The sequence below is a fragment of the Cupressus sempervirens genome, chromosome 9, assembly GCF_028749045.1.
Source record: "Cupressus sempervirens isolate cs-2001-9-10 chromosome 9, ASM2874904v1, whole genome shotgun sequence".
Taxonomy (NCBI): Eukaryota; Viridiplantae; Streptophyta; class Pinopsida; order Cupressales; family Cupressaceae; genus Cupressus; species Cupressus sempervirens.
The window spans coordinates 636713437-636740542 of NC_143126.1; the positions used below are offsets into that span (position 1 = coordinate 636713437).

Genomic DNA, 27106 nt, shown 5'->3' on the forward strand with positions numbered 1-27106 from the left:
ACAGTGCGTCACTCAATTAGTAGAAAAGTCTTATGGCATACTACTTTCTTTACAAAGTTGATATATACTATCTGAGGGATTTATATCAAAGTAACAAGAATCGGAATCGGATCGAAATCGGCAAGGCCGAATCAAATCGTGAATCGGCCATGAATCGTAATCGAATCGGCCATGAATCGGAAAATTTAAAAAACCCTTGAAATTTAGTGAGTAACTTATTTCATAAACCCTTTATCGCTGATTCGATTCACCGATTCACAAAAAATCGTTTGGCTTGAATCGAATCGCCGAATCGCGTGAATCGCATGAATCGCCGTGATTCTTGGAACTATGATTTATATACATTGAGCTTTTCCCTTCTCTGCACACTTATTGCTTCATAATAATTCTTCAAAACTACCATATAAGTGGGTTAAGACTTCTGATATGTTTTGTTTTTCTTTTAGCTTCTTTATATTCCCCCCAGCTTCAAGATGCAGGAATTTCTTTCACGTGCTTGTTAGTCATGTACTTAACAAAAGGCAGTGAAGAATCCTAAATTATTTGCCACAGTTGTTATTTAACAGCATAATACAGCATTACAGAGACACTCATGACACATACATATGAAAGCATGACTTCAGTCGGTTGAATAATTATTTTTACGAATATATTACATACCTTTTTTACTGCACTACTTAATTAGCAGTTTTCAATTGTAAATGTTAGACTCAAAACCTTTAATCAAGGATCATGATCAATCAGTCTAATTTTTAATTAAAACTTATTACAGTCAATATTTTAGCTATAACTATACAGTAAATTTCATTTGCAGTAATTCTCAATGGCTCAATAGATTACACAAGTATGTCTTCTAGAAAATTATTTAGATATAAATGTGTAAATGCACTTTATGTATCAACTGGACCCACACTACATACCCTAGCAACCTTGACATATTGTCTCTGTCTAATTTGCATGTAAACTAACATATGTAAATAGACAAACCAAATAAATAACTTACTTGTTTAACATGGTTAACAGTTGCAACTTGAGCAGTTCGTGGATCCAAATAATGAGTTTCATCAAGCTCACTAAATTCTGTCACAATCACCTGGATGCATATTCATAAGTATAATTTATTGATAACAAACTTTTCAAAAATAAAACCTTGTAGATGTAAACATGCATATTGCTATAGCGTTAGGAAGTTAATTTGAGCATATGAGTTCACATTCTCAACAGGAAAAGAAAAATCTGTAAGGAAATTATTTACACTTAAGATGGAAAGGGGACAAAATCAGGTAGAAAGATTAAATTTGATTTGTTAAACTCAGAAAAAAAAGGATATTAACAAACAGAAAACATTCATTTAATTTTAATGACATAATTCTATCACGTAATCAGAATGAAAAGAAAAATGGAAAAAAGATTTGGTTGCAAGTGTGATGCATCCAGGCAATAATAGGGCAATTAAAAGAAACACTATAGTTGTGTTAGTGACTAACCGAAGTGAAGAGAAATCCAAACTTAAAGAGGAGAAGAAAATAAAAAATCAATTGCTGAATGATGATCAATGAGCATGTAAGATACCCCCTTGCTAACCACTTCTTTTGTGCCTTTCCCCTCACTGTAATTTCGCTAAACAATTTGCTTGCAAGCTGGTTATTGAGTTTTCTGATTTGTTCTCAGTTTACAATGGTATATGTTTGTTTGCTGTTATTTGCTAAGTGACTTCAGATTTCATTCGATATAGGTAACCATAAATAACAATCGCAATATACAATAGGAATTAAATGTGATAACACACTGTTCACTCAGACCAATGCATACATATATCTCTGGTAAAACTGAAACTACAACAGTAGGTTAATATCTCAGATTTATAACAGCAAAATGATGTCTTCATTACAATGCCAATGATAGCCAAGCACTTACATGCCACCAACAGCGATGCCAAGTACAGTATTCCGTAATGACACCAATGTTCATCTTCAAACCTTCTCCTTGACCTGGTACAGCAGCTCTGTGACTGGTATGAGCCCTATAGCTGTAAGTACAGCACTCTCATCTTGAGTATGGCTTGAGATACTCGGACAATATGGTGCTCTCAAACAATGTTGCTGATCCATTTCAATGTTTAATAATAGATATAAACCCTGTGTGATACCTTAAGACGTGGCCTCCAAATAGTATAGCACCCTTATTAAATATCAGATCTGGGCATGTATGGCAGTCCTCTTTACATGAATATTGACTAGTAGTAACTGAGACAAGCTTATTGAGTGCAGCCAGCAACTTGAAATGTGCAGACAGTTATATCATATGAGTTCAAGCCTCAAACACTCAAATAGAACTCTTCTAGACCACTGAAATTATATGAAATGAAAAATAAAGCTATATAGAATAATCAGGTTTATACATCGAAATGAATACTCAATGATCCTCTTGACTGTGTCCTCCAATAGCAAAGAGAACGCCATTCATGAGTGATTTCCTCCTGACAGACCCTTGAAGAAAAACTCAAAATTATTTCATAAAGTTTTTATGATATTCAACATGCCTAAAAGTGAGCTCTTGGAAATCTTTTCTAACACTCTCGTAAGAGCTCATTCACTCATCTCACCAATGTGGAATAAAATAAAATCACTTTTGCCTTTCCCTATTTTTTGGAAACTTGCTTTTTTCTCCTGTTTTCCTGTGATTGCTTTTTTGAGCTATTTTTCCGCAAATGCTTTTTAGCTATTTTTTTGAACTCTTTTCTACTACTTTCTTGTGAGATTTTCATTTAATATTCCCCCGAGTCACTTTAAATAACTTCCCCTTTAACTTAAGTTCCGATATCAATTCAGTAAAATATTTTAGATTTAATTTTCTAACTGTTAGTGAACAGATTGTCTTCCCAGAAATACATACAAATTGACCCTAAAACACCCACACAAGAAGACTCAATCAGTACCAACGGTCAGGTCACTTCGCTATTGGAATGTGTAAGAGCGCTCTGAATTATTTGGGCACAGCTCCCCGTGTAAAAGATTTACAACAAATTATCTAACTTATGAATATGCATGCTTTTAACCCGAAAGCAAGAAAAGTACACAAACACCTACACGTAAACACGACATAGATGCAGAAAGACTAAGTAACTGAAAGGAAGTAGAAAATAAATGACACAAAGTCCATTTATCCAATCATTACATTACAGAAATAATGCAGAGAGAATGACAGACTGTTCTTTCCAAATACACGAAAAACTAGAGCACTAAGTCCAAAAGATGATCGTGATGACGATCAGATGTAACAGATACACATTCAGAGAAAATCAATATCACTCAAAGTTGAATATGATCAGGAAACAACCATTTAAACTCAAGTTTTTAATATACTGATATTTACCCTGTCTGAACACAACAAAATAACCAAGATTCTGCTGTTCCTGTACAACAATCACTGTCTGAAAATAAAAATCCCCTTCCCCTGCATTACAATCAGAATAAAAACGATGCAGAAAATTCCCCCTCTAGTAGCACAAAGTCTATCAAAAAAGGAAGCTTTCCCCCCCAAAACTGGAACCTCCATTTGATATTCTGCTGGCATATTTATTTCCTCCCAGTTGATGGTTACCGGTTATAAGAACCGATTCTTGACACTGATTTTGCTTTCATTTTTACTCATGACTTCCCAATACAATGTTTTATCGGGCCCATACTTATGGATATTATGTTAATAAGGGTAAAAAGTAATGGGGAGGTTTATGGAATCAAAGGTGAATGTATTTCAGGACAGGTGGCTTCTTTAATCAAATTAGGAACTTTGATTTATCAACCGGTTCTGTTCATGAAGATGTATTAGGAAATGAAGTCTCCCAAACCGGTTGTAACTGTCAGAAGCATTCCTAAATGACATTTCAATAATAATATTGAAAGTCCATGTGCTTTGTTCCTTCCTCATTCATGCCACCGTGTGGAACCTGCCACTTGGCTCTACACCTGTCGTGGTCAAATACACTTGAGGGACTCACCATTATCATAACTGTAGTGACATTCTGTCAAACAGTTTTTATACATCCACGAACATCCCGTGCTTGTTTACATTCTATAATTTGATGAAAGAGGCCACTTCCTACTGTTTCCTTCAGCTGACAAGGTAAAGTCGACCGTCCACACTAAGTGTAGGCTCGATCCAAATAAGAACACAGGCCATTCAGTGATCATGAACGATTTCAAACAATGAGGGTACATAGAGGCCGCACTAATCACTTGGTTAAATACCTTGCGAGCACCCCTTATAATTTGGATTTCACCTCCACACATATCAACGGGCCCTAACATTATATCCGACTCTTTTCATGGATGACAACAATGATGTGTCTGCGTTTGATCCTTTGTTTATTGGAATCAGACATCTTGGACAACACACCTTTTATGGAGTTTCCCGATGTCAACCCACCACTATGTGTCATTCATCATAGAGGCTCTCCAACTCCATCTACTCTCATTGTGGTACACGCGCTCATCAAATTTTAATGCGCATGAGTCATCTCAAGGACTCGTACAAGTGTCGACGCCTCTTAACACACGATGTTACTAGACACCTTGTTTGTCGTTCTTTCCATCTCGCTGTACCACGTACTCAAGGGAGTCTCCAATTCGTATATGTAAATGGAAGCGCATCGGACTCGGTGTAGATTGGTTTGTTGACCACCCGGCAATGATCTTCTAACAGTAAACATACGGCTTCATTCCAAGCCCACGGGAACTCATAGGCATTTGAACAAACAATTCACATGACTCCTTTCAATGTTAATGTGTGACAATCGGTGGATGCATTTCACGGGCCCCACGGGTTTTATGGTCTCGTCGTTGTTACTCACCTCTGTAGTGTGGGTTGGTTTGGAAGGATTTCACGTGAGAAAAGATGTGCCAATCTTCACTGTATTCTTGCTAAGGGATACTTGATATCAAGAACCCAAGATTTGACCCGAAGTTGACTATGAGTGCGGCATCGGGTGTTACTCACATGATCATTTGATCGAATAGGCTTGGAAGCTCGATTTCTAATCATCACATTGAAAGGTTGGCTCAATAGGCATTACATCTTACATCCTTCATCATGGGTATCAAACAAGACCATCTCCTCAACCTTCACCAAGAACCACCTCGCATACGATGTGCTGGAAATCCTCATAACATAGATAAACTTGAGCAGGATTGGCTTTACTCAACTCGTTTCTATTTGGCAATGAGAATGAGACAACTCATCATTTTGTTGATTATGTTCTGGAATCCTCATGCAAGGTCCGCGGATAGATGTTTGAATTCTTAAATTCATTAATATTCATATTTAGCATGAGCTCGATGATGTTGGAGCTTTATTTGAATAATCTATATAACATTTGAGTCTTGATTTAAGACTTCCACATATCACCAAACATGTCTCTTGTTTTCAATAGGAGGTATTTAGTGAGTGTCAATCATCAATGAAGTGCTTATTTCATATTTACAATTTCATGGATTAGAGGCTTGAACTCTCAAAGTTTTCAATACTACTGAACTTAGGCTGTCAACATATGATCTCCATTATGAACCAGAGAATCATTTGGAACCTATATGAACCAACCATAACAATGCACTAGAATTGACCATTAGACTGCCATGAAATTAGGAACCTGAATGTGCCTTTCATCTACATGACTGATCACCACCACAAGCTTGATTTTTTATGGAGGTTGGCCACTTGACTTTCTAGAACTAGTTTGTGCAATATGAACTCCAGACATGCTTGTATGTATTTGTGAAAAATGGTGAATCTTTAAGCCTAAGCGAAGCACATTTGAACTTACCCCCAAACTCAAAATTAGAAATGTTGACCCTGAATCCTTGAGCATCTGAATCTGCATGTCGTGATTCTGAACAAAACCTTGAACCTGAATGTGGAGTGAAATCACCAGAACCCTCACAATATTGAACTTGCTGAACCTGTGGAGCATATCGAACCACCTTGAACCACTTCAAACTGTTTTGAACTTAATTCAAAGAGATTCAAGACCCTAAACTAAAAGTTCTATTACAAGGGTCTATATCAGGGCTAACAATAACTTAACTTTATTGATAAATAAATTAGTAATCACAACCAAATCTCAATATCTCTAGTCAATATTAAAATTACCATTGACATAATTTATCCATGATTCACTAAGGATACCAACCTTGCCCAACTGATTTACTATAAATAGTAAATATGCCAAAACTACACCCAAAAACCTTGGATTGACTTGAAACAAAAAGTGCCTAGACCAAATGGCCTCAAAGTCCCTTTATTGTTTTAGTTAGACTACGAGACCATAGAAAAATAGGCGAATGGCTATACCATCATAAAAAGTTAGTATCCATAATTGGATGCTGTATTAGGACCTATTAGACCCTATTTCGGTGATTTTGAGATCTAAATGCCTGTTTTGCTTGATCCTAGCTACTCGTATTCCTCCCCCAACACCTTTTTACCTATCTCGACACCCTACCCAAGCTATGGCTCATTCTCAAACCTGATGATTATGGCTCAAATTTGGCTTGGGGCCCTATACTAGTGTATTAGCATGAAATTTGATACCGTTGTTGTTGGTAAAAACTATACTATAACCGACAAAATGAGTTAGTATCCGAAAGGTTACATGACGGTTGAGTCACCCCTTCACGAAGTATATGTACATCATCCAAATGGATTTATGAATCATCATTGTAATTGGAATTACATATCTGCTTATATAAATATTGTTCTGTGTTACATTCTAATCTCTTAATGCAATAAACATCTATTTACCCTATACAGTAAACATTAGGCATCGTTGCCAGTCAAACCTGGTACAAAAGAGGTGTTATGAAGATAAATGCCGAATTTGCTCAATAAAGATAGGAATAAAATAAAAGACAAGGATGATATATGCACAACATTGGAAGCATTAATTCTAACGCAACAGGCAAAGTGAAGGCAGAACTTTCAACAGCTCACCGACGGGCACTGAGGTGGTGAAGGAGCACTGACCGACGAAGTGCATTCACCTAGCAGACCAAGGAGTGTCAAGGACTTGCTTGAGGAAACATGACAGAGATTGAATTTGGTAGAAGAGACCAAGGAGTTCCTAAACTTGTATACACCAAGGGTAGAGAACCCAGATGGAAGAGAAGGAACCCACATGGCTCAAGGTGTCAAAGGAGCACAAGCGTGGGGTGAACTCTTCGTTCCCGATACACTTGACTAACAGATACAAGTTGAGAATTGAACAACTTAACTTGTAGAAGATCTCTTCACACCACATAGTAATGCGGTTGTACAAAGTAATGCGGTTGTACAAAATAGCGTGGGTGCGCAAAACAACATGGGTGCACAAGTACCACAAATACAAAAGAAATTAAAAATGGCAAGACCAAAGGAAAAACTACCAAAATTTAATGACGATGGAACGGTAGATCCAGTCCGACATCATAAAACGTGTGAAACAATATGGACTATGAATGGCGTAATGGACCAAGATGACTGGGTCTAACAGTTTCCAACTACCCTACGAGGTGTAGCGATCGATTGGTTTTCAAACACTGATCCGAAGAAGCTAGCAACATGGTCAGACATCAGGAAAGAATTTATAACAGAGTTCCAACTACTCAAGGATGATAATGAGATAGTAGCAGAAATCGATGATATCAAATAGGGAAAGAATGAAACAGTTTGCGTATACGCAAGGAGGCTAAAGGAGCTAGTAGGAAAAATGGAAAGCCAACCAGCGGACAAGTTGAAGAAAAGATGGTTTGTCGAAGGGCTACGACCAACACTACGAAAAAAGATTAAAATTATACCTCCAACATCGTACATCGATGCGTATAACCGCACAATGGACTTAAAAAGCGAACAAGGGGCAAAAAGAAGAAAAAAAGATAGTTGGACTCAGAAGATTCATCCTCCGAAAGTAGCAACGATAAGGAATCAAGTAAAAAGGTTCAAGCACTATAGAAGGACATGTTACGTATGATGAACAAGTTTAAAAACATGAAAAAGAATCCTAGCCAAGCGAGAGAAGGGGAATTATGGTGTACGGATTGCAAAGAGGAGGGCCACACAAAGGGCTAATGCCCTAAGAACCAATTTTGCAATATCTACCAAATTGCGGGACATTCCACCAAGGAATGCCCGTTCAATATGAAAACGAAGGGACACCAACAAGTATTACTAATGCAAGAAGTGTCCACCTCGGGAGCGGGAACGAATATGAACAATGATGTGGCAACCTCAAGAGGGTACCAAAACAACAACCAACGAAGACGAGGTGGCAACAAAAATAACGGTGGTCGTAGTCAGATACAATAAAATCCACGTGGACGGCCAACAATACAATGTCGTGCATGCAACCTCTGGGGCCACTTCACTGGAGATTGCACTGCGAAGGGAACACCGCAGTTATTGTGTAGATGGTGTGGTCCTAGAGACCATGAGGATTCAAAATGCCCTAAACTCGGGGTGAACTTGTTAACAACAGAGACATGTGAAGAGGAAACATTGGCAATCACTTGTGGGCAAGCAAAGAAGACAACGTATCCAGATCCGGAAGAAGAAAAGAAAAGGATGTAGCAAGGACGAGTAGAATTAGAAAAAGAGATGGAGGCTGATAAGTCACAAATGAAGGACAGTGTCGGCACATCAAGGAGGAACCAGGCAGAACAAAGTATCATATGGCAGGTAATGTAAGCTGAGGTTCCCATGAAGCTAAACGACCTTCTTACAATGCCTCAGTTATGGACTGCAATCCTAAACATGACACCATCCCCGAAGGTGATGAAAGAGCCAAAAAATACACACAGGGTGGAAGTAGAGCGACCACAGTAGAACCAATGCTACTTGTGTTGAACACAAGAAGACAACTTGCAGTAGTGGAGATGGGTATTCTCGAAACTATCCTCACGGACACCATCGTAGATGTAGGATCGAGGGTAAATGTACTGTCAAAAGAAACATGGAAGAAGTTGGGGCAACCTACGCTATGGCCACCTACATTCCAACTACTCACCATCGATCAACATGAGATCAAACCCCTAGGGACTCTGATGGCACAACCTGTAACAATCGGGACACAACCATTCTTACTGGACTTCATGGTCATTCCGTTGAAAAGAAAAGGGTATGACGCCATCCTCAGACGAGGCTGGCTAGTACAAGTGAAAATAAAACACAATTGGAAAAAGAACACTTTGTCCATGGCCAAAGGAGGTCATAGATTTGTAATTAACCTACATACACAGATGGTAGGAGAGGAGGCAGCATCGTCAGATTCCAAAGGCGAAGAAGGTGACGACGAAGGGAAGAAACGAATGGAACCCAACAAAGAAGGAATCTTAAGACTGGAAGGAGGGTACAATGGTGATGACTTGGATTCGATGAACGGTCTACTCCATTGTCAAATGGAGAACTATGAGCTCATTCTGAGATGTCACATGTTAGGAGTCGAGGAAGGAAATAAGGGAGAGGAAAATGAATTTCTGACGGAATACAAAGAAGTGAAAGGAGAGGTGCAAATAAATGAAACACCTGCACATACATTTAGTGAGGAGAAGCCTATTAAATACGAAGAACCCATGGTGAAGACAGTGCACTTAGGGGACGAGGCTAACCCGAAAAACATATTTGTGGGAAATGATTGGAATACTGTTTTGAAAGCAGCAAGGTTTAAAACATTTATGGAATATAAGGATGCTTTTGCGTGGGTGTATAAAGACCTAAGAGGGCTACTGCCGGAATTGTGCATCCACCACATCCCACTGATAAAGGAGCAGTACCCATACAAAAGCGACCATACCGGATGAACAAAAACTATGCTTCACAAGTCACAAATGAGATTAACTGGATGCTTGAAGCAGGCATTATTTTTAGGTTACAAATGAGTGAGTGGGTATCCCCAATTGTAATATCTCTAAAAGAGGATACCACTCAAATAAGGATTTGTAGATTTTCAATGCTTGAATGCAGTAACAACAATTAAGGCTCTGTTCCCGATACTGTTCACTGACAATATTTTGGAACATGTTGCGGGGCATGAAATCTATTCATTCATGGATAGATTTTCCAGATACAACCAAATATCCATCGCAGAAGATAGCCTTCGTAGAAGAAGATGGGGTATACACCTACAATAGAATGTTGTCCGGTTTGTGCAATGCCCTAGCAACATTTCACAGATTTATCTTGCACATCTTCGACAAGATGTCAATCAAAAACTTCAAAGCATTCTTGGACGATTGGTCGGGTTTTAGTGCAAAGGACAAGCATCTAACCACACTCAAGGAATGCACGGAAAGATGTAAACGAGCACAACTAGCACTAAACCCCAACAAGTGCAGATTTATGGTACCTCAAGGGAAACTATTGGGATACATTGTATACAAAGCAAGATTAAAGACAAATCTTGACAAAGTCCGAGTAATTCTGGAAATGCCACCTTCGACAAATGTGACTGAAGTAAAATCATTTCTGGGACACATAGGGTACCTTTGCCAAAATATCTTACCCGCTCGACAAACTAACCTGCAAGGGAGAACCCTACAAATGGGAAACAAAGCAGGATGAAGCCTTTGAGGGATTGAAAACATGATTAGCCATAGCACCTGTCCTGGCTTATCCGGACTGGGACAAGGAGTTCCATGTACATGTCGACGCATTGAACTATGCAATCGGAGCAACGTTGGCACAGACAGGTGATCACAAATTGGACCACTTGGTGTGCTTCACAAGTAGACTATTGTCTAGGGAAAAAAATAATTCTAGTACGACAAAGAGAGAGGCTCTCGTAATGGTGTATGTCGTGCAAAAATTTAAACACTACCTACTGGCGACTCCATTCGTGTTCTACATAGATCATCAAGCCCTACTATATCTAGTGAACAAACCGATCATCCAAGGACAGATAAACAGATGGCTACTTTTGTTGCAGGAGTTTACATTTAAAATTGTGGTACGACCCGAGAAAAGCCACATAACTGCAGATCATCTATCCAAGATCAAACCAGGAGCACCTCCGAAAGGAATCAACGATGACTTTCTTGACACACAACTATTCCAAATTGCCATACTACCATCCTGGTACGCGAGTATCGGGGAATATCTTTTGACAGAGCAATTTCTAAAGGCAATGCCACACAGCGAGAGCAGTACTGAGAATTCGAATGTTCCAATTGATCAATGGGTTGCTATATAAGATGGGACCCAAACAGATTTTACGACAATGTGCTCTGGAGGAAGAAATACCTAAGGTATTGGAGGAAGCACATGAAGGACGTGCAGGAGGACATATGGGGCTAGATACAACTACACAGAAGATACTTCTGGCAAGAATATGGTGGCCAACTGTGCACAACAATGCCAGGGAGTGGGTTGTTGCATGTGACACATGTCAGAGGGTCGGGAAGCCACTGAAGAGGGATTTCATCCCTCTAAACCCTTCACACACACAGGAACTATTTGAACGATGGGGGCTGGACTTTGTTGGACCCCTCAAGATGACCAAAACCCGGAGATGCAGGTACATTGTTGTAGCAACGAAATACCTTACCAAGCGGGTAGAGGCACAAGCCCTACCAGACAACTCCATAGTGAGCAGAACGAGATTTATCTATGAGCATCATTACAAGATACGGGATCCCGATACAACTAACAAGCAATCGTAGGGGACATTTTGTCAACTATGTCATTTGGCTACTCACCACAAAATTCAAAATATACCACTCTATTGAGCCCATACTATCCTAGAGCAAACGAACAAACGGAGACCACAAATAAAATCTTGGTTGCAGTATTCTACAAGTCTTGCGCAGTTGAAGGGGAAGATTGGGAAGAAAAGTTGTCATCGGCATTCTGGGCATACCATACCTCTTATAAAGTTACCATGGGACACACTTTGTTCCAGCTGCCATGTTACCGACAAAGCTTATGGTACCATTATACAAATAGCAATTGCAAATAAACTAGGAGATATGGAAAGTCTCAGGGAAAGGTTGTATAACTTGAATAAACTCAACAAACAACAACTACAAGCACAATGGGCCACCAAAGTTTCACAATACAAACGCAAGGTATGGCACGAAAAGCACTTGAAACTAAACAAGTTTGCACAAGGTCAACTAGTATTAAAATACGAGCGTAATGAAATCGAACCGAGCAAATTTAAGGTGAAGTGGGTCGGGCCATACAAAATTTCTGAAGTGGGTGATCACGGAGCAATAAAACTATGGACGTTGGATGGGAAGGAGGTGACCGATGCAGTAAATGGGTCGAAATTAAAAATCTATCATAAAAGGAATAAAGTCGAGAGAGAGAGAATGAGAGCCAGACGAACCCAAAAGCAATATAAAAATGTAATAATAAAAAGTAGATAATAGTAATATATATAGATATAAAATAATAATAAATATTTAAAAGTAATGATGGAAGGATTTTGAACAAAGTACATTGCAATAAATTAAATGAACCTTTAATGAATGAAACTGTACAACCCTCGAGAAGGAAAACACATATGTGAGTCTGCATAACATACGGCCAAGTAAAGCCACCGTATGACTAGGTGGAGATATCGTACGGCCTTAGGAACAAATAGGAAAGGCTCCGTACGATAAGAGCAGAAGGCCAAAAGTGAGATCATCGTACACAGTACAATCTGTGGAAAAGGAAGAAAAGACTTTGTCATACGACACTAACAAGGAAGCTATGAGTATTTCATTATATAGCCTTATATGCAACCAACATAGATAAAGAAGGTATATACCATACAAACCATACGGTCTTGGCAAAAGAGCAGCAATACAATTGTACGCACAAATGGTGAAGAGTCTGAAGAAAGCATATAGCATACGGATCATACGGTCTTGACAAAAGAGAAACGCATACAGCTACACGGCCACACATTAGATTGCATCTAGTTACAAGAACTTCGTACGATCACAAAAGGTAGTAAATGAATAGCACCATACAGTCAGAAGGAAGGATACACTATCTCCAGCATCGATTGTACGACTCCCAAGTTGGCACCATACCGCTTCCAAAGAGACACCTATAAGGCAGAAGGAATGATATTCGAAGACATCACACCATAAAACACTATACGGCCAAAGCTAACAGAGACAAAGGAGAAACACGCAACACAGAAACACGAGTGTTATCAGTTGTTATTAAATTAGGGGAAACAATAGGGAAAACAGTTGTATGGCATCCATCTAGTACAGTCCGTACAAAACAGACTATAGTATATGGTGGCCTTCTATTGGCATTAGTCGTTTTTAGATCCGCAAACCACTTCAACTTATAGGCACAGGATTAGGAAGCAAGGTGGAGGCATCAGCAAGAGCCAATCGTACGATTGCACAAAGCACAAGAACCCCTTCAAAAGATTTCGCACTGTCTTAGCCGTAGGGGGAATTGGGAGGAGTTGTACGAAGAATTGTGATGAAGTGAAAGCAACAAACCTAACCATTTTTTGGCACACAAAAAGACAAAAGAGGTGACAGTTATGCACTTAGCCGAGAAGAGAGCTTGGAAGAAGTTAGACGAAGATTCAACAACCAGCAAAACCATGAACAGAAATGTGAAGACCTTGTCGTCAAGAGTGCGTGTTGCAGGAGGAACAAGCACAAGCGCAAGTAAAAAAGAAGGGCAAGCAGGCCGTACAACCAGCTACACCCAATCACCTCACAGCACAAAATATCTCCTTTGAAGGATTGAATGGAGTGGAATGCAGGAAATGGTGGCAGGATAAACCCGAGAACCATCTGGTGAAGAATATCATCTGGAAGGCATAGGTGGAGTGGGCGATACAGATGTCAATGTTTTGTATTCGGGATTACAAAGGCTTTCTGTGCACGATGATAGAGACTTACGATAGGTTCACTCAAACTAGTTCGTTCGCCTATCTCAAGCGTGACTTAGTAATTTCATTCAAGGCACCAAATTTCACACGGGTATTTGGAATACCTGGTCATGCACAGGGGGTTAGAAAATTGACAAGCCAAAAAAGTTAAATCAAGAGGTGAAGGCGCAACAGATACAATTGGTATGCGGGGACATGTCACAAACAGAAAAAGAAGCCCTCGTGGACACTTCGAAGGGTAGAGGACCAAGAAGTCCAACATTCAGGAAGGGCACTGGCATTGCCTCATGGACTCAGTGAAGAGTCGGCTCGCAAGATCAATCCGCGCATCCGACATCTCATTTCCACAGGTTGCGATGATGAACGGGATCCTGAATGGGAGAGTGTACAATTGGGCTGCACTACTGGTAGAAAGAATGTATGAGTTCATGACACCTCAACATAAGCATTCTACATGCCTCACTACGCAATTGGGTTATTCCTGGAGGCGACAACGTGAATGATTCCTCTCGACAGGCTGGAGGCCAAGCCTAGGACGCTCACGCCAAGTGAGCCCCCTATTATGCAGTGGAGACACCTGGACACACTTGGCAGCAAGACCACGGTTGGGCAAAGTGACCGAGACAGGATGCATGAGATATAGATAGTGGTCGGCAGGATACATCTTCTGATGAGAATGGGACCGACGGAGAGGAGGATGACAAAGAGGAAGAAGTGATTACAGCAACACCACTACTATTTCCATGACCTGCACTTTCGGCCACAACACATTTGGTTCCAGTGGATACACACAATGCACATATCCTAGGATTTGGACAGTTCAGGAAGCTAGTGGTGATGACCCAAGTCATAATAGCAGCTCAATAGGCTACAGAGACCCCGACCATTCTGAAGGTCATAGCCATAGTTGTGACAGAGTCACATCCATCACTAACAACAACCTTAACAAAGGAGGCCATGGAGTTACCAGCACAGAAGATTCCTAAGAGCTCGGGAGCACCACAAGTCAAACTGGAGGTAGTGGGATCTGATGCAGGGGTCGCGATAGGCAATGCATTATTGGCCACCAGTGAGGATATTGCAGTCAAGGACTTAAGTGAGTAGGACTTGAGTGGGTATTTAGGTAGGAGATTCAGCATTAGACCCATAGTGTCGACACTTGTCACTATCTCACCCATAAAAAAGAAGTACCTAAGGTGACAAATCCTTCAGGCTTCAGCCCCAACAGAGTCATCCTACCATCGCAGTGGAGCCACCACCACCCCCACCTCTGAGAGGGAGTACTGCACGAAGGATGTTGGAAGCAATAGTGGCAGTAATGGCCACGAAGCACACCACACCATCGGACCCTTCGACAACCATAGAGAAGGATATCGAGACGTACTTAACTGATGTGTTGACTTGTGATCATTGAGTAGTAGTCTCAGCACAGAGATGTGATTTGGAGGCAGTGGTAAGGGAGTAAGAGCAGGTCCTGGCATTTATGCGGGTTGGTTGTCCAACGGCCTTCTCAGTATGTTTCGAGGCAAGAGGTTGGCCGAACATAGAGACCCTAGAGATGCGGAAAGAGTGGATACTCAGGAGACTGAGCAGCTCATGCAAGGGATAGTACAGGTATATTGGGTGGCGTACTATGCTATATGCAGGAGTGAGGCGGATCAAGCAGCAGCAGTAAGGGCTTCAAAGGAAACGACTACCAAAGTAGCTATAGTGGAAGCGAGTTTGGCCACCGAGCAGGCAGCTTGGGAGGAGCAGGCAACACTCATTGCTGAGAAGGCAGCAGTTGTATCTCAATTGGGAGATGTGAAGAAAAGTCAGATGCAAAAGAAGTGGAGCTCCGAAAGATGGCTGACATGATGAAGAGAGCACTAGAACTCTAGATGCAAGCCAAACTGAATTTGGACACTCGGATGCAACACGTGCACAAGTTGCGGGCACAACTAAATGACCTTAGGACACAGAGGACATCTCCCACACAAGCCCTACCAAGGACGTATCCTTCTTCTTCTTAGTTTGTTTTGAGTCTTGATGTAATTAGTAGTTGTCTCTATTTTGTCGTCCTGAGACGACTTTTGTTTTGGGGGGGATGACGTCGATAAAAACTATACTATAGCCAACAGGATGAGACGGTATCCGAAAGGTTGCATGACAGTTGAGTCACCCCTTCGGGAAGTATATGTACATCGTCCGAATGGATTTATGAATCATCATTGTAATTGGAATTGCATATCTGCTTATATGAATAAAGTATCTTTTTCTATGTTGCATTCTAATCTCTTCATGCGATAAGCATCTGTTTACCCTGTACAGTAAACACCCGTGGCCGGCTTGGATTATTTTTTAATCCTGAAATGATAGATTGAGTATAAAAACACCTTAACTCCTCAATTTGACATCAATTATCAAGTGCAAGCATTTACCATCAAAATTTCAAGTGATCAAGAGCAATTGAGCAATTCGATTTAAGATTTGATGGCAAACTACTAAGATCAAGTTTCACCAAGTCTCCAATTCTTCTACATCATTCAAGTCAAAGGCAATTAAACGGAAAGTTGCTTTGAAAGATAGTAGAGCCACTCTTGAGAATCATCATATCATCACTCATTCCTCACAATGAGGACAACTTCATGATGGTTCCTGGTTACCCAGGTTTCACCATTTATCTCGTGGACCCTAATATGGACTCTTGGTTTGAAACTCATAAAACTTTACCAATTACTAACTAAGGCTCAATGGAGACTAATAAACATTCTAACTAACTTGTCCAATCCAATTTATCACAATTTAGAACATCTTTCGTGTCATAACCAAATTCTGCAACAAATAGAATTGGGACAGGCCTAGTTGGCAATTAGGTCTCCTAAACTAGTTTCCAAGGCTTAACTTTTCGAAATCCCGATAGACCCCAACAACTAAACACGAAATTAGATACCCTTTTTGGATGACTAACCAATTCCAAACTTTCAAACCCTAACCAACATTTGACTAGCAAACCGCCCGTTAGGACAATAGGCCTAATTAGGTCTCAATTGTGAAACAGCTACTAACAATTGAGTTCAAGGCTTTAAACCCAATTTGAATCTAGGTTTGTCCTACTAAAGCAATTCAATTCACCAATCTCCAACCACCCTACCACCCGTTTGCATCTACTATAGCACTAAACCAGTAATTTCAGTTCACATTAACATAGAGATGTGTGGCTAGGGCCTTAATTTTCTCTCAACTCCTTGCAAGTTTGAACATGAAACCAACTTTATTCGAGAGGGCATATCTACTGCTTGAAGTCCCCAAGAGGTCGTTAGAACCTACTGGAGAATCTTCAACTAATAGGCCATTAAAACCCTCGGTAGACTAGGGTTTTAGAACCAGCCCTGGAAAATTAACTATAAACACACTAGAACTTATTGAAATCCACAAAATTTGTTTCTAATGAAAGCTAACATCCTACTCTACAAGAAAACCCAAAAACTTGCAGTTCAATAGCTCAACAATACTTCAAAATCCAAATAAAAATAGAGAAAAGTTGCAAGAAAACTCTGAAAAACTTTTTATTAATTCACTTCACTACACTTCTACTACTCTTTTCTTTCGCTCATACAACTCAACTAATCTCTACTAGAATGGGTTGGGACAATTCATATTCCTTATGTTAGAGAGTTTTCACCTTCCATATTCGTTAGGTGAGAGATTCTTAACTGTTTGCATTGTTGTAAAAAATGCAATTTTGACAACATTGCAGGTTTTTGTCTTTATGTTGATTCCTTGTCTTTTTGTGGCTTCTTTGTCTGCCTTCTACTCGGCTGAAACTCAACTAAACATTCTAAAGACACCTAGATATGACATCTAAGATTATAAAGATCCTAGATCCAACTTGGCACTGAATTGCAACATGGGCTTACACTCTTGACTAACCTATAAGACTTCAAAAATTTGGATCAAAGATCCATAAATCAAAATTGTCACTATGCCTTATACCTTTTATACACAACATTCCATGTGTGTTCCCCACCAATCAGATGTCTCTACAACATGCTTTTGGGAGAGTTTTTGTTGTTTCGCAAGTAGACAAAAAGGGAGGTTGTGAAATGGCAAAAGGCACGCCATTTCACAAGTGTGCAACCAGGGATGTTGCGAAACAGCAAAAACTTCTTGTAAGTTTCGCTATTTGACAAGTGTGCAAACAGGGAACTTGTGAAACATCAAAAGACATCGATTAAGGTCTCGATGGCTGAGAGTTGGTGTCTATTGGGGTTTCACCTGCATTATACTCCCTCGTAGAATTGATCTCAAGTCCACTTGAGATGAGGACAACTTCATGACAATTACCGATTACGAAGGTCTCACCATTTATCTCATGAACCCCAATATAGACTCTTGGTTTGAAACTCGTGACACTTTACCAATTTACCAACTAAGGCTCAATGGAGACTAATAAACATTCTAACTAACTTGTTCAATCCAATTTATCCCGATTTAGAACATCTTTTGTGTCTTAACTGAATTCAGCAACAAATAAAATCGGGACAAAACCTAGTTGACAAATAGGTCTCCTAAACTAGTTTCCTATCTTAACTTTAAAAATCCCAAAGACCCCAACAACTAAACATAGATTCAACTACCCATTTTGGACGACTAACCAATTCCAAACTTTCAAACCCTAACCAACATTTAACTAGCAAACCACCTGTTAGGACAATAGGCCTAATTAGGTCTCAATTGTGAAACATCTACTAATGATTATCTAGGTTTGTCCTACTAAAACAAGTCAATTTCACCAATCATCAACCAGCCTACCACCCATTTGCATCTACTATAGCACTAAACATGTAATTTCACTTTGGTGGTCACTTAGAGATGCCTAGCTAGGGCTTCGATTTTCTCTTAGCTCCCTACAAGTTTGAACATGAAACCAACTTTATTCGAGAGGGCATATCAACTGCTTGAAGTCCCCAAAAGGTTGTTAGAACCTACTACAAAATCTTCAAGTAATAAGGCATTTCCTACAAAACCATCACTAGACTGAAGTTTTAGAACCAGCCTTGGGAAAATTGACTATAAACAAACTAGAACTTATTGAAATCCACCAAATTTGTTTCCAATGAAAGCTAACATCCTGCTCTACAAGAAAACCCAAACATTTTTCAATTCAATACCTCAACAATACTTCAAAATCCAACTGACAATAGAGAAAAGTTGCCAGAAAACTTTGAAAAACTTGTTACTACTTCACTTCACTACACTTCTACTACTCTTTTCTTTTGCTCGTACAACTCAACTAATCTATACTAGAATGAGTTGAGGCAGTTCATATTCCTTTTGTTAGATACTTTTCACCTTCCATATTCGAGTGAGAAATTCTTAGCTGTTTGCATTGTTGACAACATTGCAAGTTTTTGTCATTATGTTGATTCCTCATCTTTTTGTTACTCTTTTGTCGAACTGCCTTCTGCTCAACTGAAACTCAACTAAACATCCTAAAGACACCTAGATATGACATCTAAGATTCTAAAGATCCTAGATCCAACTTGGCATCGAATTACAACATAGACATACACGCTTGACTAACCTATAACACTTCAAAAATTTGGATCAGAGATCCACAAATCAAAATTGTAACTATGACTTATACCTTTTATACACCATGACATTCCATGTGTGTTCCCCACCAATCAAATGTCTCTACAACATGCTTTTGGGAGAGTTTTCGTTGTTTCGCAAGTAGACAAAAAGGGAGGTTGTGAAATGGTAAAAGGTATGCCATTTTACAAGTGTGCAACCAGGCATGTTGCGAACCAGCAAAAACTTCTTGTAAATCTCTCTATTTGACAAGTGTGCAAACAGGGAACTTGTGAAACATTGAAAGACATTGATTAAGATCTCTTTGGCTGAGAATTGGTGTCTATTGGGGTTTCACCTGCATCATACTCCCCAGTAGAATTGATCTCAAGTCCACTTGAGATGAGGACAACTTCATGATAGTTAACGATTACGAAGGTCTCACCATTTATCTCATGAACCCTAATATGGACTCTTGGTTTGAAACTCGTGACACTTTACCAATTTACCAACTAAGGCTTAATGGAGACTAATAAACATTCTAACTAACTTGTTCAATCCAATTTATCCCAATTTAGAACATCTTTTGTGTCTTAACTGAATTCAGCAACAAATAAAATTGGGACAAAACCTAGTTGACAATTAGGTCTCCTAAACTAGTTTCCAATGCTTAACTTTAAAAATCCCAAAGGACCCCAACAACTAAACACAAATTCAACTACCCATTTTGGACGACTAACCAATTCCAAACTTTCAAACCCTAACCAACATTTGACTAGCAAACCACCTGTTAGGACAATAGGCCTAATTAGGTCTCAATTGTGAAGCAGCTACTAACGATTGATAAGGCTTTAAACCCAATATGAATCTAGGTTTGTCCTGCTAAAACAATTCAATTTCACCAATCATCAACCACCCTACCACCTGTTTGCATCTACTATAACACTAAACCAGTAATTTCACTTTGGCGGTCACATAGAGATACCCGGCTAGGGCTTCGATTTTCTCTTAGCTCCCTACAAGTTTGAACACGAAACCAACTTTATTCGAGAGGGCATATCTACTGCTTGAAGTCCCCAAAAGGTTGTTAGAACCTACTACAAAATCTTCAAGTAATAGGGCATTTCCTACAAAACCATCACTAGACTGAGGTTTTAGAACCAGCCTTGGGAAAATTCACTATAAACACACTAGAACTTATTGAAATAAACCAAATTTGTTTCCAATGAAAGCTAACATCCTGCTCTACAAGAAAACCCAAACATTTGCAATTCAATACCTCAACAATACTTCAAAATCCAACTAATAATAGAGAAAAGTTGCAAGAAAACTTTGAAAAACTTGTTACTACTTCACTTCACTACACTTCTACTACTCTTTTCTTTTGCTCGTACAACTCAACTAATCTATACTAGAATGAGTTGAGGCAATTCATATTCCTTTTGTTAAATACTTTTCGCCTTCCATATTCGAGTGAGAGATTCTTAACTGTTAGCATTGTTGTCAAAATTGAGCATTGTTGTCAAAATTGCAAGTTTTTGTCATTATTTTGATTCCTCGTCGTTTTGTGACTCTTTTGTCTAACTGCATTTTGCTCAACTAAAACTCTACTAAACATTCTAAAGACACCTAGATATGACATCTAAGATTCTAAAGATCCTAGATCCAACTTGGCATCAAATTGCAACATAGATATACATGCTTGACTAACCTATAACACTTCAAAATTCGGATCAAAGATCCACAAACCAAAATTGAGTCTGTGCATTACACCTTTTATACTCCATGGAATTCCATGGGTGTTCCTCACCAGCAAAAACTTCTTGCAAGTTTCTCTATTTCGCTAGTGTGCAAACAGGGAACTTGTGAAACAGCAAAAGACATCGATTAAGGTCTCTTTGGCTGAGAGTTGGTACTTTTTGGGGTTGCCCCTGCATCATACTTCCCAATAGAATCGATCTCAAGCCCACTTGAGATGAATTCATCAAGATTGTTACCATGTCTTTCAATCTCAGCTTCACCATCCAAATTGCTTCTTCTCAGGTAGTCCATGCAATTTAAGATCTTCTCACCTTTGTAGGAGTATGCGAGGGAAAAACTCTAGTCAGATCTTCTTAGTCTTCTCGTTGTATCTCTTCTGCACTAGTATTATCTCCTTTATAAAGGGTCAGATCTGTAACATTAAATGTGGGAGAGATGCCAATGTCTACTAGTAATTCAATCTTGTAGGCATTTACTCCACATTTTTGTAGGATTTTACAAGGACCTACGTTCCTCATTAGTACTTTGGAGTGTGGAACCATAGGCAATCTTTTCTTCTTGAGATTTGCCCATACTATATCACCTACTTGGAACTGTACCTCTCTCCTTGACTTATCAGATTGTTCCTTATACTTGTTACTGGATTTCAATAATGCCTTCTTGACTTATTTATGTATTTCTTTGGTGGCCTTTGCAAATTGTTCTCCACCTCTAGGATGTAATCCATAAACAATATGAAAGGGGCTTCTTCCTTTCCTCTTATTGACTGAATCATTGTAGGCAAACTCTGCTTGAAATAAAATAGCATCCCATTTCTCCTTGTACTACTTGGTAAGGCATCTAAGCAGATTCTCAAGGGACCTATTAATTGCTTTTTTTGGCCATCTATTTGAGGATGACAAGCAAAGCTGAAGGACAAATTAGCCCCAAATTTCTTCCAAAGAGTACACCAAAAGTGACCCACAAATTTTACATCTTGGTTTGATACAGTGTTTCGAGGTAACACGAGTTCTTACTACCTCCTTAAAGAAAAGATCTACAACATATGAAGCATCACTAGCAATTTTACAACGCAAGAAACGTATCATTTTGCTAAACCTATGCACTGCCACAAAGACACTATCAAATCTTTTTTGTGTTCTAGGTAAACCCATTACTGTAAGAATTTGAAACCCAAGGAGGAATGGAAACACTCAACAAATACAAACAATGAAGAGAGTGGTGTCGTTAAACCAAACCAAGTGTTCAATTTTCCCAATGTTATGTCAGTGACAGCATGTAATAATATAAATATTTGGAATGGTAGTTCAGGAATCATATAATACTCCAGAATGCATCACATTACGTATTCGTTTTCCTTCTTGTATTTTATCCAATAGAGGGCACGTGATAGCAAGCAATTGGAAATCTCAAACACCCGTACTAGAAATCTAGACAACAGATATAATTTCTTTGTGCAAACAAAATACAAGATATAAATAAGGAGGGAACCTAGAGATAACGTGCCTGGACCTGCTGCCTACATAACCCACTACAGTGTCATTTGAGTCAAGCAGGCACCAGATAGTTATGAACTCGCAAAAACTTTGTGGTCAACAACTATGCCAAGTCGGGTGTCATGTAAGAACTCTTGTTGCTGCAGTGATCAGACCCTCTGAAAATAACTTGTCGAGTGTTCTTTCAACTGATACGTGACCTTGGGTGGCGATTGTAGTGACCGTCAAGACGGAAGGCACTATATGCTGACCAATCGCCTTTTGAGGCAAGATGAAAAACATTATGGATCCTGCTGTCACCTAGCAATTCCAGCTCATAAGCAACCTCACCAACCCTCCTGGTAATGCGAAACGGACCATAAAATCTAGGCTGAAGCATTTCGGATCCAGTCTTCTTCAAGGTACTTTGCCTATAAAGTTGGAGGCAAAGATAAACCATATCACCTAACTCAAAGCTCCGCTCTGTTCGATGGCGATCAGCGTATATCTTTTGTTGATTTTGAGCCTGTAGGATGTTCTCCCGAACAGATCTAAGGATGTCTTGCTGGTCCTATATCCAATCTCCAACTAGAGGTGCTTTGTTGTCTTATAGCGCAAGATCTACAAATGATAGTATTTCGCTGCCATAGAGGGCTCAAAATGGTCTCATCCAAATGGACATGTCATAGGAGTTGTAGTAGTACTCCCCTAAATACAGCCATTTAGCCCAAGCTCTTTGTTGCCCTACTACATAGTTCCGGAGATAACCCTCCACCCATTTATTCACTATCTCAATCTATTTGTGCGTTTGTGGGTGGTAACTCGTGTTGGGTGTCAACTTCATACTTGCCAATCTAAATAACTCCTGCCAAAAAGTGCTGATAAATTTGCTATCCCTGTCGCTCACAATGGTCCGTGGTAGGCCATGTAGACAAAAAACCTCTTGAAAAAACAACTCAGCTTCCTGAGAGGCCAAATAGTTTGCCGCAATAGCATAGAAATAAGCAAACTTTGTCAACCGGCCCACAACCACAAAAATGGAATCTCTACCCTAAACTCTCAGCAACCCTGTAATAAAGCCCATGGGATGCCCTCCCATTTCTATGCTGGAATAGAAAGAGGTTGTAATAATCCGGCTCGGAACTCATGTGTCAACTTGTTCTACTATCAAGTCTAACATTCTCTGGCATATCGAAGGACATCGTCCTTGAGGCCCTTCCATGGAAACCTTTCTCTGACTTGCCCATAGGTTTTGAAGAAACTTGGGTGTCCAACTGATGGCGCATCATAAAGGGCATTCATAATTTTTACCTTGAGCTTAGACATAAGCACGAGGTAGATCCTATCCTTATAAAAAAATCATATCATCGATTACCTTGTACCTGTTGTCCTGAAGTTGCCCATCCATGATATGACAAGCTTGAGTATTCTTAGAATACTCAACCAATAACTGGAACTTCCAATCTGCTGATATCTCTAAAATGGCACAGCACTCTACTACTGAAGGTCTCCTGTAAAGAGCATCAGCAACTATATTGTTCTTACCCTTGACATACTCGATAACAAAATCATAGGCCTTAATCTTGCCGACCCACTTTTGTTGTCTTTCATTCAGATCCTTCTGTTCTAAGAAATATCCCAAGCTGTTGTGATTTGTCTTAATCGTGAATTTGCCACCCACCAAGTATTGTCTAAACTTGGTTAAGGCGTGCATAATGGCTAGCATCTCCTTGTCATATGTGGAGTACAATCTTTCACCGTCCTTGAGCTTTCGGCTCTCATAAGCTATTGGATGTTTGTCCTAAATCAGAACTGTGCCCAATTCCATTCCTTGAAGCATCACACTCTAAGACAAAAGGGCGAGAAAAGTCAAGAAGTGCCAAAATCGGACATGTGCTCATCACTCTCTTGAGCCTATCAAAGACCACCTCTGCAGCATCCGTCCACCTAAATGCCCCTTTCCGTGTGACATCGGTGAGGGGAGTTGTTGTCTGAGAGAAGCCTCTAGCGAACCTCCTATAATAAGAGCAAAGACCGAGGAAGCCTCTCAAATCTGATACATTCCTCAGAGGCGGCCACTCTAGGATTGCTTGTATTTTTTCCTGGTGTACCTTAACCCCATCTGCACCAATCACGTGTCAAAGATTAAGAATCTCGATCAATCCGAACTCACACTTCGATTCATTCACAAACAATATATGCTCTTCCATAATGCTAAGTACCTCATCTAGGTGTTGCAAATGCTCCTCCCAAGTCCTGCTAAAAACCAGGATATCATCAAAGAATACCAACAAGCTCTTGCGCAACTGCTTTTTAAAGATATGGTCCATACATGACTGAAATGTGGCAGGCGCATTAGTGAGCCCAAATGGCATAACCAAAAACTCATAGTGTCCATAGTGGCATTTGAAAGTTGTCTTATACACATCTTCCTCACAAACACGTATTTGATGATATCCAGATCGAAGATCTATCTTCAAGAAATAGACTACCCCATGTAGTTCATCTGATAACTCATCAATGCGAGGAATAGGGTACCTATTCTTAATGGTCCTCTTGTTGAGAGCACGGTAATCAATACACATGTGAAGGGTACCATCCTTCTTCTTCATCAAAACTACTAAAGAAGAAAAAGGGTTGGAGTTGGGTTTGATGTGTCCCATGTCTAAGAGTTCCTTAATCGTCCTTTCTATTTCCTCTTTATAGTGCCTAGGGTGATGATAAGGAGTGGTAATAACGAGTTTGGCGCCCTCTTCTAACTTGATGATATGCTCAAACCCTCTATTTGGGGGAATACCCAAGGGTGTGTCTTCAAAGACCCTCTTGTGCTTATCAAGCACCGGCTGAATGTCGCGGTTAAATTAATGTCCTGAGCATAATGTAGCTTAGGAGATGAAACAATGTGCTGCCCACTCCATGTCATCATGCATCTTAATTGCCTCCATCTTGTAAGTTGAGATCACTATGGATTCACCCTCTAGCATGGCCTTGAGAATCACCTGTTGACCCTCCTATATGATTTCCAGCTGCATCTTACCATGATCAACTGTATACATGCCAATAGTCTGTAACAACTACCTACCCAACATGGTGTCTAACCCATCCAAATCAACAACATAAAAATCTGCCTCTAGAAGATAGTCAACAAAGTGAATCAAAAGCCCTAACACTTTACCTGTGCACCTTAATCTATGACCCCCTACTACCTTAACTTCAAATTCTGGTATATCATCAACCTATAACCTTCTCTTCGATACCCAGCATGTGCTCATGAAATTATGTGATGCACCTGTATCTAAGAGACACACAATACACCTGTATCATCAACCTATAACCTTCTCTTCGATACCCAGCATGTGCTCATGAAATTATGTGATGCACCTGTATCTAAGAGACACACAATACACTGCCCTCTAACTACACCCTTTGAACGAAAGGGGTGACTAGTGGGATCACCTGAAAGAGAAGCTATAATAGGAGACTGTCCCGGAGTGGATTCCTTCTTCCACTCTTTAAGAGGTTGTTCCTCATTTCCTTCCTCATCACTGCCTTCTTGTTGCTCATCCTCCTCTTCCGAAAGAGCCCCCACATAATGTATTTTACCCTTGCCAAGGCCTCTGTGATCCATTGTCCACGACTGCCTACAGATGAAACATAGCTTCTTCCTCAATTCATTTTGTGTCTCAAAGTGCAACCTGGGGGGGAAGTCCTATGTTGATTCTTGTTCTTCTGGATCTAAGTAGACCCCTTATAAGGTTTCTTACGAGGCTTAGTATCAAAAAAGATGAGTCCAAATCATGTGCGATCTTAATAGCATCATCCAAGGTGTTTGTTTAAGGATCTTAACCAGACCTCTAAATCTGTCCTATAAGCTCTCTGTGAACAACATTATCTTACATTGTTTTATCATATTCGGAACCATAACCGAGATCCACTGAAAGTCATCTAAAGATCCACCCTATCACAACTGCACCAAATCCCTGTAGTAGACCTCAATGTCCTTCCTGTCAAAACGAATGATCAACTTAGAGCTAAAAGTCTTGTAAGTTTAATGAGACCATGATCCTGGGTGACTAGCCCATGATGTCACCAATCATATGTTGCCCCCTCTAAATGCTTTGTTGCAAATTTAATAGCTTATGTTTTTGACATGGGTTTGAGTGTCAGCAATGTGTTTTACTTGTGAATCCAAGCCCTATCAGCCATCTTACTGCTGCCATCAAAATTGAGGAGGAATAACTTGTTCATGGCGTGCTTCAAGTCTATTCTGTGCCCTAGGCCTCGTATCCTACTATGTCCTCTCTGACTCCCTTTTTTCATTCATGTATTGAATAAAGGTCAAATTCTGCTTAACCGGATCAGGGAACACATCCCATCCATCGTACATAGCCATAACATTATCCGAAGCCTATTGCCGCAGGTGGGGCTACCTATTCTT

The 27106-nt window shown here is 39.8% G+C and overlaps 1 protein-coding gene across 4 annotated transcripts in view; it reads right to left on the minus strand.

The window, feature by feature from the left end:
* Positions 1-27106, minus strand: part of CPA (Subunits of heterodimeric actin filament capping protein Capz superfamily) — a 191584-nt gene that overhangs the window by 152018 nt on the left and 12460 nt on the right. For all 4 annotated transcript variants that reach the window (XM_089801448.1, XM_089801449.1, XM_089801446.1 and 1 more), the window contains exon 3: positions 1004-1093. In XM_089801448.1, the coding sequence (XP_089657574.1) occupies positions 1004-1093 (90 nt within the window). The remainder of the gene's footprint in view (positions 1-1003; positions 1094-27106) is intronic.